Source organism: Pundamilia nyererei, unplaced genomic scaffold (assembly GCF_000239375.1).
Source record: "Pundamilia nyererei isolate P.nyererei 1_Seehausen unplaced genomic scaffold, PunNye1.0 scaffold00013, whole genome shotgun sequence".
Classification (NCBI taxonomy): Eukaryota; Metazoa; Chordata; class Actinopteri; order Cichliformes; family Cichlidae; genus Pundamilia; species Pundamilia nyererei.
Window position 1 is genome coordinate 4215366 of NW_005187414.1, and position 16917 is coordinate 4232282.

The 16917-nt window shown below is 42.1% G+C and overlaps 1 protein-coding gene across 1 annotated transcript in view; it reads left to right on the plus strand.

Annotated features, from left to right (window-relative positions):
- The window catches only part of plcb1l (phospholipase C beta 1-like), a 120298-nt gene that overhangs the window by 56073 nt on the left and 47308 nt on the right, over window positions 1-16917 (plus strand). The window contains exons 4-6 of the mRNA XM_013908729.1: window positions 11940-12080; window positions 13318-13397; window positions 15609-15662. Of these exons, the coding sequence (XP_013764183.1) occupies window positions 11940-12080; window positions 13318-13397; window positions 15609-15662 (275 nt within the window). The remainder of the gene's footprint in view (window positions 1-11939; window positions 12081-13317; window positions 13398-15608; window positions 15663-16917) is intronic.

The following is a 16917-nucleotide window of genomic DNA, read 5'->3' on the forward strand; positions in this document are numbered from 1 at the left end:
ACTGCAATAAATGCTCAATTTAGTTAGATATTATGAACAATGGACTCAAAAGCTGTCTTTATAAAAATTTTCAGCTTTTTTCTAGCAATATATCATTTTATTATGCATGATGCTTATGACATTTTCCAAAATTCTTGAAACAAGCGTTGTACTTGTTCAATTCGACTTCAGGCTCAGCTGTTTGACTTTTCTGTGCGCTAGCGAGTCCCGAGTTTTGTTTAGTGCTCATTCTAATGAGAAGAGCTGCTTTTGTGAGTCCTGGCAGCTGATTATTTTTCTCCCGCTGGAGTTCATGCGGTGTATCTGAGGTCAGCTCCCTCCCGTCCGCACCTCTGCCTTCCTGTGTGCCCAATGTGGGCTCAGTCAGCTGGAGGGAGAGTGTATGCCAGGTAGACTACTTCCACCTCATCAACCCTTGCCCCTTCTGTCTCTCCGTCTTTCCTTCAGAGTGATTCACACACAGCGTGAATCATCCTCTTGCCACTTTTCTTCTGCTTATTCACTCCTTCAAACTCTCTCCCCGAGAAACCGGGTCACTATTCGATGCTCACAAAGTCCCCTTGCGTGTCTGAACACATGTAATATTTATGACCTAATTTTAATGCTGCGTATGGAGCACGTGCCCTTGTAAAAGGTTCTCTCAGGAACTGAGGAGCACTGTGACAGAAATGTGGCGTGTCTCCTCTGTATAATTATCCATACGCAGAGTCCTCCAAGCTTTTATGTTCTTTTTTTAATCCAAACTGGCAGCCTGCTTCTCAACAGGTCCCTTCACGCCTCAAGCATCTGTTACACAAGTTTGTTTTTGGCCATTAATGGCCATATAATTGTGTATTCACTGGTGGCCTGTCCCAGTGGTTGTGAGAGTTATGACTGGATTTCTGTGAACAGAAATACTCAAACAACCTTTTTAACAATTACCTTATTCTGTAGAGACTGCACAGAGTGACACAGTAACACCTTAAAACTTAGTGAAAAGCATTTATTTTCTTTATTGCTTCTTAAATGTATCTGTTGAGTTGCTGTAACATGTTGAAATTTATTTTTTTTTTTGGTGTGTTTTATTGAGATTAATGGTTAAAAAAGGCAACCACTGTTAAATAAATACACTGTAACTTTTGATCATGCCAGTATTGGTGTAAAGGTCCTCCTGATATGCTTTGCATGCTACCTTGATGCCAGAGGAAAGTAGATTTCTCAGCAAGATTGACCAATTTCCTGCCCATTACTGGAGGATTTTTCTCTTCAAAGTCCTGCAGTCACCATGTGCAGGCAATTGAGATTCTTCCATTTTTTTGTTCTTTGGAAAAATGAAAGTCATCTTGACCCTAAAAAAACATGCTCAGCTTACTAGGATAGCAGAGATTTTTTAAGAATTATGTCAAAGAATTATTAGGAATCTATATGAGCGATTAATTAAATTCTATCATGTGATATCTGGTGAGATTTTGTCGGAAGTATACGTGCAAACGCCAAAGCAGTGTGTCCTTACATTGCTGCTGAAAAGATGAGTTCTATTAAAATCTGTGGCAACTCCTCCGTGTTTTGGGTGACAGTTAAATCAGATGACTTGGTTACTGTGGGGGCTGTGATTTGCAGTCAAATGCTGTCAAGCAGTCTTTATGTTTCTGGTGAAGAATGTGTTTTCTCTCAATGACACGGCAGCCTGAATGAGATGTCAAGAGCGTTCATATGACTAAATTAGGAGTTTGTGCCATTTGCTGGCCGGGTCTGCGGGTATGGCTGTCAGCAGCTTTCAGACTACACAAGGCTTACTTCGTTTAAACTCTGCGGTCGTAGACCGGCAACTTTTATACGCAGAATCTGTTCTGCGTTGGCCGATGTCTGTATTTGTGAGCCTTTATTGGTAAATAAAATCAACTGCACAAAATTCAAGATGACATCCGGGAAGAAAAGACGACAGTTATATTCATGAACACGGGAGTCAGCGAAGTATGGTTACCTAACTTAAGTATATTACAAATGAAAAACCAAACAAAGGAAACAAGTGTGGTGGGAAAGGGAATGCTGTTGTTCAGACTGCCAAGCAGGGGAAAGAGTGTGAGAGGGGCTGGATTTGGCTTTTAACAGGTGCCGGTTGTGTTATGTTGAAGTAGGTTTCCAGTATTCCTGTTGCTGCCAAGCTGCCTAATTATTCGTTCTAGAACTGAAACTTCAAAGGGTGTCCAGTAAAACCAGATTCAAAGTCAAAGCATTGCAGCACTAAACTTCACGGCATCACTCTGTGATCAGAGTTCTTCATCCAGCTCAGGGAGATGTTTGAACTCTGCATGTTAATGTTTTGTCCATAGAGGGTACTAGACAAAACGTATGCATCTTACATGTAAATGATCGCCAATTATATAGCAGGAGGAAATACAAACCCAGCTTCAGGCAGGTCACAAGCTAGTGTACACCTAGTGCCAGTCCCAAGCCTGCATAACCCATCCCAACACTGCTGACGTGGGTGGTTTTCACACTCCAAAGCCATTTTGTCCCTTTTCTTTTCCCCTCACCCCCAACTGTTCAATGGCAGGTGGCTGCCCCTCCCCTGAGCCTGGTTCTGCTGGAGGTTTCTACCTCTTAAAAGGAGTTTTTCCTCCCCACTGTTATCAAGCATATGGTCAAAAGGGATTGTTTGATTATTGGGGTTTTTTCTCTATTATTGTACAGTCTTTACTTTACAATATAAAGCACCTTGAGGTGACTTTATATAAATAAAATTGAAATGCTCTGTATTTTGTCTCCAAATAATATCAACATCTCATTGTTTCTTGGGCTTGCTCCAGAATTTAGTTTAGGCCATGTCACACTGCTGTGGAACTTGGTCATAAAACTCCACAGAGTCTGAAAGATTAGAAAGCAAAGGTTGATCTAACCTTCCAGGTGTCTGTTAGCAGCTTTAAGGGCACTGTGAGACCAAACACCAGTTCTTCTCGGTTGAACCTAATGACTCTTGGGTCCGTTTTCATCCACAAAAGGAGGTAAACGGACTCTCTATATACTTTTGCAGCACGATCAACCTGTGCTTTTATAGTTAGGTAACTTTGGATGGTAGGCAGAGGATGTTATATGTTCAAAACACTCAGCAATAGCTGAAATGGAGATGGAGGAATTTACTGGTAAGGCTTCCTTACAATTTGGCATACATGACAGTTTTTATGAGTATTTTGCAACATTTGATTTCACCCCAAGGCAGTAAAACTGTCTAAGCAGTTGGTTTAAAGCTTTATTTCCCCCCATGTGTCCCACCAGGGAATACTCATGGTGGATGCAAAATATCAATGACTGGCACCTGGAACAACAGCTTGGTGCACATGCTCAAATCAGCCTCACAAGCTCTTTCAAAGGACTGCCACTTCCTCACAGGCACATCGCTGGTGACAAAGTATCGTCAAGAAATATCTCTGAAACTTTAACGCTTCTTTTTCCACTTTAAGATGAATCCTTTTAGCTTCAACTGAAGAGCAGAGTCTGACAGCGGAGGATAAAATTCGGTTGAATCTGTGAAAGTAGCTGTAGACGCAGCTGCATCTACAGCTGTGCAAGGCCCCTGAGGTGGAGAAGCAGTCCTGCGTATACCATTTTAAGTTGCAGTAGCTGTAGAAGCATCAGTGCTTTCCTTTAGATCTTTATCCCTGCTATTAACTCAAGTATACTAGTAACTGGAAAGAGCTGCACAATCTTTAGTAAACAGGTTATGCAACTCCTCTGAGAAACCCTCAGTAAATATATCCATCTTTGCCATACTAGAGACACCATTAACCCCCCGAGGGCCTTGAAGATACCAAAACCAAACAAAAGCATTTTTCTAAGCAACCTCCCAAATAATGAAATTGATAGAGGAAAAACTCTGGATGCACCTGGATCTTCCTGTTTTACACCCAGGCCCAATGACAGCAGCATGATGAACAAAAACATGGTTTCTGGGGTGAAACATAAACATACCTGAACTTGTGAATTTCTTCCAGATGCATTTTAGCCTGGAGTGTAGAGTCCAGTTAACCCTGCGGGTCTAGACAGAAGTGTAGCTGTGCGGTACAATAAAAGTCTGATCGGTGAGAGGAATAAATTCAAGAGTCCACGAGTAGATTATTCATGATAAAATGAGAAATGCAGCAGTTGTGTAAGTCCTCTTTTAAAAAATGAATTTTTCTCTTTCTCCCTGAACGTCTGGAATGGCCAGTTCCTCTGCGTGTCATGAGATGATTAGTATTGGGTGTGAATGGTGCGCCACTTCCCCAAGACGCGAAAACGAGCGCCTGTCACCTGAAGTTATTGCTGATGTGCTGGCATTTTGGAAATGCCGTGATATACGCTCTCGGTCTCCCCTCCGTCCACCCCTTCTGTCTCTTGTTTCATGTCTCACTGCTTCGGGGTTAATGAAATGCCCCTGTTGAAGAGCTGGAATGAAGGATTGTTAAGTCCATACGAGCTTTCAACTTCCTCCTACGCATTTTCTCAACCTGTGCCTCGCTGCATGACTGAGCCCTGGCGACGCATTACCACTGGCTAATGTATTCGACTGGAGTGCTTGTGAGGAGCTAGTGCTTTCATCAGGATGTGTTTTTTGTTATTGTGATTCCCTTCTTAATCATTGCACTCCTCAATCAAACACATGTAAACATTAAGCCTAGTGTCTTACTCCAAAAGATAATACAATTTAAATCCCGAGGGCTTCCTCTTTCGCAAACTGTTCACTCACGCTTCACTCGAAGATTTGTGACAAAGTGTTTTCTGGCTTTGGATGGCAAAGTACACACACACACTCACCAAATGTACCAAATATGTGTGCAGTCACTTCTGTACTGTGGTTGGTGATGCATCACCTGACAGCTGACTGATGAATCACTGACCTTTTAGTCCTGTCCTCATGGGTATTTCGCCATCTCATGAAACTGCGGTGGTCTGCTGCTCATTGATACTTTGGTTCGCACCTGAATTATGACTATGTGGGAGTGCGATACAGACAGCACAGGAAAGACGGGAGACGGCTTACCCAGAATCAAAGATCCTTCATCCCTCACCGATTCCCTTGCACTTCCCCTCTCTCTTTTATTCTTTGATCGTGTTTACAGTGCGGTTGTTTGTGAGACTTATCTGCAGCTTATCCTTGGGCAGTGTGCAGTACGGTGGCTGAGTTTTACCCGAAGCTAGAAAAGTTAGCAAAGCAGTTTCCACACTGAGGAAGTTTAAAGTATGAAACTGCAGAACTGCAATGGGAGCAGACAGTTCGCCCATACTTATATGAAAGGCTGCTGCTACTGTGGCTGAACTAAACAGACTGATCAGCAGAAACGCTTTTAAGCTGAACTACATGGTGTCCCCGTGTAGCAGTAAGGCATCAGACTCCCACAGCGAGGGTGTGAAGTGCAAGTCCCCCCTTTCTCTTTTTTTCTGTGTTGATGTCACTGCTCATATGTGTCTGGGTGGCACATGAATGAGTGTGGATTATTAGGAAGGCCATTTACAGAAAGCAAAAGCTATGGCTTTCTTCTAATAGGATCAACGTTTCAGTGCTTTCTGTCTGTGTAAGGTTATGAAGCAGCTAATGTTTAAAACATGCTCTGCAGATCCGGCGTGACCCTCTTAAATAAATGACTGCATTGCCAAGAGAGGGAGTCATCTTAGGATTAGCTTTGCTGTGGGTGAAATGCTCTGTAGACTGTGACTCACACTGGCTGGTAGACAAGGATGCACATCGGCGTACAGATATAGACAAACTAAACATCAATAAAATGACAAAGATAAGCGACACGAGGCATATCGTCATACGGCTCAGACTGAAGCGGCTCATACATCAGTAAATATTTTTTGCTGAAAACGAGTGCAAATAAATGACAAAAACATGCATCTGCGCAGCATTTGTGTGGCAGAATGAGCACATCACCCCCCAGCTTGATATCCCATAATTGCCTTCCAAAAGGCCCAAAGCTTTACCGTCCCACCAGCAGCATCTTGCCGCTCTGTTAGTTAACAAGGCTAGCCGGCAGCAGGAGGAGGTTAGGTGCCCTGCTGATAGTACTGCTCTGCAGTGCCGCGGCTCCATACGTTAGAATATGCTCCTCAGAATTCTGATGTTCAAGCTGGATGTAAGTCTTTCTGCTCATTTGTCCGATGATTATAAATCCATGAGCAGATTGTGCATGAGGTCAGATGGGGGAAAAGGCAAAGATGAGAATATCTTCTTTGATTCAAATACCAAATACACCTTATAACGACTCTACACTATTGAATATACACATCTTAGCCAAAATTGTATGATAAGTTATAGTTCAAGGAGATAGCTGATTTACTTGTTGCAGCATTGAATAAAGCCTGAACAACTACTACAAGGCTGAAATCGTTATTATATCCATAAAATAAGTTCCCAGTGCTTCTATAACATCCTTTTGTTTAACAAGTGCAGATGCTTTTAAAAATTCAGTGTGAACTTCAATGCGCAGGCTGGCAGAGTCAGCTAAAGTGCTGCCATCCTCAAGATACCAACCAAACCAGCTTAAAAAAAACATGCAAAATGCAGGTCTTGTGAGAATTGGTGCTTCAAAAAAGAAAAGAAAGAACTTTTCACATTACTCAGCTTGTACTCCTGCTACAGCTGCCTTGAACATAGCAAGGTTCATCTGTTAAAACAGCTTTCCTTTACAACTAATAATTGTTTTAACCACGTTAATATACATTCGTGAAGCGAAGCTCGTCATAAAAGCATTCGACAATTCCACTACTACTTGTCCAACATGTGTGTCATGAGGAGGCGTGTGACCTCTAAACAACGCACAATGCTTTGACCTTGCTATTTTTCCTTTGTATTGCTGCTAAGTCACTGACGAATTTCCAAACAAGTCTGATTAAAAATAGTTTTTGAGACTTGTATGTGATTAATTTGATGGTTTCTGACCTCTACTCCAAAATGCGCTTGGCCTTCCTCTGGTTTGGACTCAGGAACTGCCAAAACAGTCAGGACCCTTTTGGACTCCTTTTACGGTCAAGCTCTTGGGGGAAAGTACCAAGTGTGGTATGAAGGAGGGAGAGATTTGCCTAATGTTTGGAGAATGTGTTTTTAAACAGGCTCAGAAGAGCTTCATTTACTTCATATAACTAGATAGGCTTATGATTGAGTTGATTTGGTACTCAATTGCTGGATAATTGTTATTTCCTGCAGTGGGAGGAGCTACTGATTATATAGGCAGGACATGCAGCTCCTCTTGAGTAGCATAGTGAGTCAGGCCATGATAGTAAGAAGACCACTGTAGCGATGGGCCAACCGAGGCCTTGTGAAACACTAAAACGTTTAGAGCAGATGAGTCGAATTTGTATCGAGCTTTTGAAACAATCTGACACCCGTCTCTACAGTGACACCTTCTGGCCATTTTTGCTATGTCACATGGTGATAATGCTAGTTTTTTAAGCAACGCAGATTTTCCGCAATTCTAACCAGTTCTTAAAAATAACCATAATTAAGACATTTTGGAGAAATGTCCATACAACAAAACAAGAAAAACTTTGACTGTAACAAACAGCGTGTTATCAAATTCAATGCACAATTTATACAATCTACAGAGAAGAGGCTAATGAGCTTATTTTCATAACCACATACGTGTTGTGGATATATACGTAACCACAGTGCCCCATTAATCTTTGTGTTTTATCTACAGTGGAATGACGTGTGAATGAATGTAGCTTGTTATGCTTATGAAAAATAAAGATGAATAAGAGAAAATCAAATGCTACGTAAAGATTTTTATTCAAAAATATCAATTTATTTAGTTTAGTTTTAGCTTCTTCTTTTGCAAATTGGAAAAAATAGAAAATCATCACATACATGTCTACATGAAACGCTTGTTTCATGTAGACATGTACACAACGGGATTTCTTTTTTAAATAAAGGTGCAGGTTTACAACTTGGCACTAGACTAATGGTTCATGTTACACATGAGCGATGTATCTTTAGACCGCTACGGTGGGATTATCTGTTGCCCTGCGGGTACTATGGGTTTCGCTAACTGAGCTGTCAATAGGGTCCCACAAACTGCCCTTTGCTGTGATTGCTGCTGCTAACAATAATAATAATAATGATGATGATGACTTTTAAGCTTTCTGAGAGTTTTCGGTGTCACTGGGTTTTTTCTACACACTGTCAATCAAGGTTAGAAACAACAGGCAAGCCGCTTGTCAAAACTGGGGTCAAAAGCTCCAAAAATAGCCACGTCATGTGATCAAGTGACGTGGGCATTTTGAACCACAAAGCAGGCTTTCAAAACATCTGTGTAAGCTCAACACAGCGTCAAAACACCAGCATCGGGCATCCCGTGTCTGGTTGCAGCTCCTCTTGGGGAGTGTAGCCTGTCAGGCCCATGATGGTGAGCAGGCCACAGTGGCTGTACTGCCAGGGGCCTAACTGAAAGGGAGTTAAGGCTGGTGCAGAATTGTTTCGTCAGTTGTTAAGTTTGGTTTTGGTTCATTATCATCCAGTTTTTAGCCCAGTCACTGTTACATTCTGCATTAATAATAAACTTAAATTTAAGCCCTTTCCTTAACCGGGTTCACTAGATTTTGCAGATCCTGCTGAGTGGTGTGTAGGTAGATGGCTCATCATCAATCATTCATACTGACATTTCCTTTGATCTAATGTCTCTCTGTGTGTTTATTTATACACACACTCTGTGTGAGGGTGTGTATTTCTCTGTGTGAGCGTTGAGCCGAGCCTGCACGACTGCAGTTCCATGCCTGTGCTAAGGTGGACGTGTGGTGTGTGCATTTGCGATGGTGTGTGTCCGAGCTGTGTGCGCAGGAGAGAGGGTTTAGACAGGTGCCGTGCTGCAGGTTTAATGACCTGAGGTGTGGCTGACTTCTCTTTGCCAATCTGAATCTCTTCCCTGTGCCCAACAGAGTGTGACACAGTCTGAGCGCATGGCTGGTGACAGGTGGGGGCAGGTGGGGGCCTCGTGACAAACTAAGGCAGAAGGAGAAAGTCTGTGTATTTCCTCGGGCTGCATCTCCAGCTGAATGCTAAGTGTTTGAGAAGAGTTCTTATACTGACAGGCAGCAGCTGCCAACATGCACCTTGAAAGCTTGACTAAGCACGTGCTCACAAGCATCATACACGACACTCACACGCGTGCACTATAGCAACAGAAGACAGAGGCCATGGCTGTGTTTTCATAAAGGCTTAACTCAACCACACCATCATCCAAATCCCATCCCTACTCTTTCCCTTTCTCTGAATCTCCACTCCTTGTGGTAACTGAGACCGCAGGCATGCCTCTAATAGCTCCCCCAATGCACCAGCACAAATTGGTTTTCACTCACATGGCTTACCCCCTTCCCGCTCCTCTCCTTCCATTGCTCTCTGTTCCTTGCTTTATTTCTACTTTTCTTTATTTTGTCCTCATCTCCTCCACCCCTGCTCCTGCTCCCATCCAGCAGGGCCCACCTGTCAGCTTGTTTCTTTCAGTCAGTCAGTCTTTTCCCAACATAACTGCTGATGTAAGTGCCTGCAGCTCCCGCCCATATGACTGCATAGTGGGAGATGAGCCCTACGTTCAGCTAATGGCTACCAGTAGCTTCAAAACAATATCAAATTGCATTGACGTTGTAGTAATACATGAAATATGCATCTTACTGTCATCCCGTCTGTTCTCAGAAGCCTTTCATGTCTGGCTGTCAGCCAGAGCGTTTCTCAGAGGGAGCTTTGTGTGTTTTAGCAAATTGCAAGTGGCTTTTTATGCTTTGAATGATGACGCGGGTGTCATTCAGAATACATAAGTGGACAGTGATTGATTCTCATTGAACTCAGGATGTGCATGTGTATGTGTTCCATCGATTGGTGGTCAAGTCCACACATGACTCTAATCATCTAAATGATACACAACACTGAAAACCTGTTTTCTCCACATATACATTTTTTCTTTAATTTAAAAGAGCAACGTCTTATTTTCAAGAAGTACCTCCTTAGCCACATAAACTAGTTAAGGGGGAGTACACAGGCTGTCAGAAGGGACAGGGTGAACATGTATTGCCTTAGAAGTTCTCAGTGTGATAATCGCAGGCGCCACTAAGCCTCCACAATTTGATTGGGGGGTGTGAGGGATGTGTAGAGGACATTTATCAGCATGACACAGGACACAATGCTCTTTGTTTGATTGGTCAAATTAGTGGAAGCTCATTTGCTTTCACTGCAAAATCCTTTACAGGGCTTTTCTGTTGTGTTAATTAAGCCGGAGCAAGAATTCTGTATGCCACTTGCATACTGGGTTTGCAAAGAAGAGAAGGAGATCGTTGTTATTCCTCTCTTTCTCCTCAGAGGCATTGTAGTTGGGTTCTCTTTTTTTGGGCTTTTTTTGTGATTCGCACCAAAGATGAACTTCTTAAATATATATTTGCTAAAATTAGTTTGGTTTAATTCTCCTCTGACAATTAGCTCGGCTGAATGCAAATTCTCCAGAGTTTTTCCTCTGTGGGAGCTGGAGTATTGCCAGCACCCAGTGTTTTGTTGTAGGAGAGATCAGACTTCCTGCAGCAGCCCTCTGATTTTGTCGGATGATGAGAGAATTAGGGTTGTACTAAGTCCGACAATTGCTTTTTCTCAATGTGGGGACAATTTCTGTTGACTTAGGAATTTGCAGTTTTTATATAAGCCTTTAAAAATAAAACCCTTTGAGAGCAAGAAAAGCATTCTCCTCGGGTCTCCTGGGTTAAGTGAGTCCTCTGGTGTTTTTTTTAGCAAAACAGTTTTTCCTGTAATGTTGATTACAAGTTATTGTATGTATGGGGGGTTTTGCAGTTAAGCTGGAAATATGTTGAGACAGGAGGATGTTTTTTGGGCTTAAAACAAGCTAAAAAGCAAGGCTGGAAAACCCTCATGCTCTCATTTTTGGGGAGCTGTCATGGGGTTATTAATAAATAATAAATAACACAATAAATCCTGTGCTGACATCTTATTGGACATTTGTGCTTACATGTCTACATGTAAGTTCTCCATTCAATACGTAACCCACCTCGTTTCCTGCTTGTATAGCCTGCCATATGCACCCTTTACACAAACTGACAATCGCTGGTGCTGTAGCCTCACACGGACTCTCTACCTCTGTCCTCTAATTAATCAACCAAATCAGCCATCAAATAAGGTGCGAACTCCCAAATGTTAACCAGTCTTGTTTCCTCTGAGTTCATTCAGAGACTGTTTTTGTTTTGAAACAACATCACAGCAAAATGCCATGACACAGAGCAGTGCCGTCTCCCACTTCCTCAAAAAAAAGCATTGCTCGTCTTCCTCTGTGGCCTGTTTTATCTCATTTGCCATTTCGTTGAAGCTTTGTTTGGCCTGCTAGCTTCTAGATGCCGCTCTGGCTGATCTGTTCCACCAAGGTTCAACGTGTGTGCAGCCCGGATTAGAGGCTAACATAAAGTGTTCAGAACTTGGGTTATGTAGCACAATTTCTTTTATCAACATGCTTTATTTGAGGCTTTTAATTGGAGCAGATATGAAATGAAAAAATACAAAAGCATTAGCCAATAGGATATCGAGCATATGATCATGTGACTTGTGACCAGTTGTTGCAATAATCACATGAGAGGAAAGGGCACTGATCAAGTGGGACATACGCAACACTGTATTAGGTTCCTGAATTAGAGAATCTAAAGCACTATAAATAATTTTTTTATGTAAACGAGATCATTGTGAAAGCTTATTAATTAAGTGTTCCTCATCCATGCCTGTAAGGGATATTATTTTTAAATATAAAAATTTTAAATACTTCTCTTTCTCCTAAGAAAATTATCATTACCACTCCGTGGCTGTCGATGTGTCATTGAAGGGGATTTTGTTATAGAAATTCATTCATTTGGTGACTTTTGTTTTTCATTTAGATCTGTATAGTTCATGTCTTTGTTATAACATATGTTTTTTTTTATTTGTGTGTTTTTGTTTCATTGTAAAGGAAGCCAAGCTGCGCGAGCTGCTGGATAACAGCACGCTGTCGGGGAAGTTGGAGAGCAGGATGCTGACGGTTGTGAGTGGCACCGACATGGTGAATATCACCTACCTGAACTTCATGGCGTTCCAAGAGGAGATTGCGAAGGTAAAAAAAGAAAATCATGCATAGCAGCAGTAAACAAAGTAACTACTTTTTTATTGTACATAACCAGGACAACCAAAAACAACCACAGACAGGTGAAGTGAGTAATAACTTTGACCTGTGCAGTGGCATCTCCGGCATCTACAGTGGTGAGTGGGATATCTTAGCCAGTAACTGGGCAGTCAGGGTGAGGTTGTGTAGCCCTACCCATGTGCCTATACTCACCCATCATGTGGGCAACCAGGCATCATTCACCTGGAGAAAAAGAAGGCAGCAGGATGCACTATGTGAAGAATAGTACATCGTAATAATTGTATTAATGTAGGGTCTTTACCTTACAATATAAACTGTTTTGAGCCAACTGTTTTTGTTTTGTATTATTTAAATAAAATTGAATTGAATTGAAGGCAAGCTGCCAGAAACAGTGTGATGCTCTGGGTAATGTTTTCCTGGGATCCTTGGATTCATGTGGATGTTAATCTTAAACGTACCACATACCTAAACATTAGTGCAAACCAAGCTCGTGTCTGAATTGCAAAGGTACTCTCTGACGACATTAGAGTTTTTCATAGGGGCAATGAGTCGTGGAACACCGTAAAAAGTGCTTGGGAATGCTTTTAAGGAGCATGACGAGGCTTCCAAGATGTTAACTTTGCCTTCAGATTGCACAGATGTCAGTTCATTTAGACATCTGTGGGATGTGCTGGAAAAAAACTAGTCAGATCTGTGAATCTGCTGCTGATGAATTAGTGAATCTACACCTCGATGGGTCACAGCTGTTTAGGCTCTTTGATGGGGACTTGCTCTATAATATGCATGGGGTTTTAATTTTGTGCCTATTTTTTGTATTTGCTATTAAACTAAGCCATTAAAAGCAATAAATAATATTCTCAAAGAGTGAAAGCATTTCTCAATAGTTGTTTATTTTTAATTGATTTAGGAGGCTTTAGACGGAGGTACCATTTCTTTTTTTTAGGATCATGGTGAAAACCTGCATCATAAGTTCATCATCAAGTCATTTACCACTCTGGAAAATTATGAAAAATGATCAGCATACCTACTCAGTATGCATGAACTTCATTTATTCCTGACACATGGCAGCAGAAACTGAACACAAACTTCCAGCCTTCAGCAGTTATCAGCATCAAAGCACAAATGAGTTCACCGCCGCTCTCTTTCCTGACTCTAGGTGTGTGTGTGTGTGTGTGTTAATGTTGTGTGTGCATTTTATTTCCTGCAGGAATGGGCAGAAGAGCTTTTCAACCTGGCGTCCAACCTCTTGGTGCAGAACATGTCCAGAGAGGCGTGCCTCGAAAAAGCGTACGTCACCGGATGCATGCACACGCGGACACATGCGCACGCGCACATGCAAGCAGTCTCGAACAAAATGTAAATCTACAGTCCCCAAGATAGATATGAAAATCGGGTCTGCAAGCACTAGAAATGTCACTCGTAGCAAGAGTCACATTAGGGACCTGATGTATTTTACATGAACAAAAATGGTAAAATGTTATGTAAAAATCTTGCGAAACCATCATGTAGCATTTACACCTTCACCAAAGCACATTTGTGCTTACATTGTTCACACACTGCAGTCTACAACGCAGCCTGATTTTTCACACATCAACGGAGGAAGTAAGAACAGACGAAAGCAGAATTATCAAAACAGCTGGAAATATGTTTATACCAGTTTATAAAACACCCTGCATGCGTCAGTTGTCTTTTTATTGCTTCCCATATGTGAGTGTGCATTTGTTTGGTGCTGTAGTGTTTGTTTTGTGTTACAGTAGTGACATATAGTAGATTCCAGGCTGACTCGGTGAGCTGAGCTTTGGGTTGAATTGGGAAAAGAGAGGAAGAGAGGGCAAAAAACAGGAAGCCAGTATTTTGTCAGTTCCAGGGTATTACATAAATCACTGATTATCCTTATCAGTGGCTCTATGTCCATGACCGCTTTCATCATCCTTTGCCCTCGTGTCACCTCTGATTCCAAGTGAAGCTCACGCAGAGTGAGCGTAAATATGAACGCAAATCATTTTTTGCTGGACTCTGCTCGCCGACAACTCCCAGCTGTCTGCTGTTTATCAGTGAACAGAAGCCATTAACGTGCACCCCCGAGGAGCTAATTGACTTATGAGACAATAAAACTGGTCATCGACCACATAGTGCAGATAGAGTGGAATAGAACTGAATACAGCAGGTCTCGCGGTCACGTCGGTTGCTCGCAGCAGCAGTTCTTGTACACTCCTTGCTTACAAATAAGGCAATTCTTCGCCATACCGCTGCTGCAGCGCGAGGATGCTGCCTCCCTGAAGTGATGTTGATGTTTCTCCGCGTGTGGTTAATTCTCATCGCTGTCTCTTAAAGCAGTGATACTGATTTTGGGTGGTGGGTTTTCTGAGGAGCGGCATAGCTGGGCAGCGTTCTCATCAACAGGAAACTAAACAGAACCCAGCAGGTTTTTTAAATGACCACTTGCTGAAAGGTGTTGAAATCAGTACAATTATAATTGAATACTCTCCTTGGATAACACAGCCCTCAATTACCAAACATGGCAGGGTTAGAACTGCGTGTTTTACTCTGTGTTGCTCTGTGACTATGTCTGGAAACTTGGAGTTGAGCAGCGTCATCTAACTGCTTATGTCTTTGGCATCATCTAATGAAGAAATGAGTAAATGAGTAACGTCTAGGATTAGCTAGAGTGGGTACGTGAAGAAGAACAGAGAAAGTAGTGAGGTAAACAGAAAAGGAGACAGTGAGTAATCTGTTTCCCCCTCTCTCCAGTGTCATAATGAATAATACAAGCATCTCTGAGTCAGATGGGGGCATTGAAAAACACCTCTTCCCTTCCTTGTTTGGGAGCCTTTCAATCATTCTCTTTAAAAAGAAAGAAAGAGAAAATAAAGCCTCATGCAGTGCTACTGGCTAACTTTATCCCAACCAAAACTTTTGTTTACAGCTTTTAAAAAAGAAGAAAAAAAAAAAACAACTCCCCAAACTTTGATCCCAATTGACAATTAAAAGTCACCAGCCTATTAGCCTGAGGCAGTCGCCAAGTTCTGTCAAGTGGACACTGTAATGGATATTAATTATTAGCCAGCAGCCACTTAAAGCCCAGCCTACAATGATGGCTCCTGTTGCAGCCGAGCTATTTATAGGCCAGGTTACACGCTGCCTGTGCATTGCTGCTGCACTGCTCTGCCCTGCCAGCGTTCAAGACTTCCAGGGATTAGCCCACAGTTCTGACCTCCCGTGTAAACGCCGGCAGATATATCCGCAGTATGCAAAGAGAACTCCACTCATGCACAGTCAGCCACTTTAAGATATTTGGATACGTGCTTTTTATCTCTTTCCGATGCATTACGTACGAGTCTGCAAACCTGGTCATGGCAGACAGTCATTTATGTCAGTCACGCATGTAAGATCAAGCAAACAGCCCCCACACATACATTAGACCTGATGAAGAGTGTCACTCACACTGAATAAACTGCTATCACGAGCTGCTGCTGATGTGTGCTCTGTGCAATGCAGATACACCCGGCTGAAGCTGCAGCTAAACCCTGAGGGAAGAATCCCCGTCAAGAAGTAAGTCTGTGTGACTCATCCACCCCCCACCACACCCCTCCCCCATCCCCACAACGGCTCTGCTCTTTTCATCGGTGCATAGTTTCCTCTGCCTTTTTGCCTTCTCTCTAAGCGTGCAGATGCTTAAACCTACACTTTGTTTTTTGCATATTTATTAGAATATATTACCCATTCCATCTGTCATGACAATATTCATTCTTGTTCTCCTTATCACCACTTTTCATTTATCTCACGCTGGGCCCATTTCACCCATGTGATTTTTTTATTATTATTATTTTTTTAACTTTAGTCTGTGTCAGTTTGTGATTTATCTGAGAATTTCATTTTGTATATTTCAGTTTCAGTTTGATTTATCTGGAAGTTTGTCATCGCCTCATTGAAAATCCACCTCTCTCCATCTCCATTAGTCAAGTTGAGCTTTCAGGCAGGCGGGCAGCAGTGAACCTCCGTGATAACCTCCCTCAGAGCCGCGGAGGAAAGCAGTGGGTGTCAACAGAGAGAGACACTCCTTGCTGTTTAGGGAATTAACCTCCTAGCTAGGAAGACATGTCAGTTTGACTAATGTCAGCTTGATACTGCTCTTCCACTGAGCGTACAGTAAGTGCTGGTGGACCTGCGCAGGCATACCTCTGCAAGCAATTAAAACAGGCTATTCCGAACAGAACCAGACCTAAATGTCCTGCTGTGGCTGCAGTGACACTAGAGTCCACTGTAAATCACTTTTATTGTCTGTATACACCGGAATAAAACAGATGACAGAAGCTTGAAAACACAGATGTCTGTCGGCAGTGTTTTTCCAGAGTTAAATGAACCGAGACGCTGATGATGTGACGATGTGATGTGATTTGAGATCATTTTGCGTTATTTACATGCACACATCATAAAGAAACATTACATCTGCACGCCTTTTGTTTATTTATGCAAGAAAAAAGATGCTTCTGTTGAGACAGACTTTATAGCATTACAAGCACAATGACATGATAATAAAAATTATGACAGCAATGATGAAAATTGGTGTGATTTGCAAAATGACACCATTGCCGGGAAGCTTTCTTTCCTCATCTTTGTTGGGGCCTGTGTGGCATCGCATTCATGAAGAGTTGTCGCTTTTATGTACACAAGTAGCATTTGCCATGGAAAACTTTGCAATTCACTGTAAGCAGTATTAAAATCAAGCTATTTTCCATGTTTAAATGTGAATATTAAAAATATTAAAACTACAATATTTTATCTCAGTCCACCCATCTATCTATGA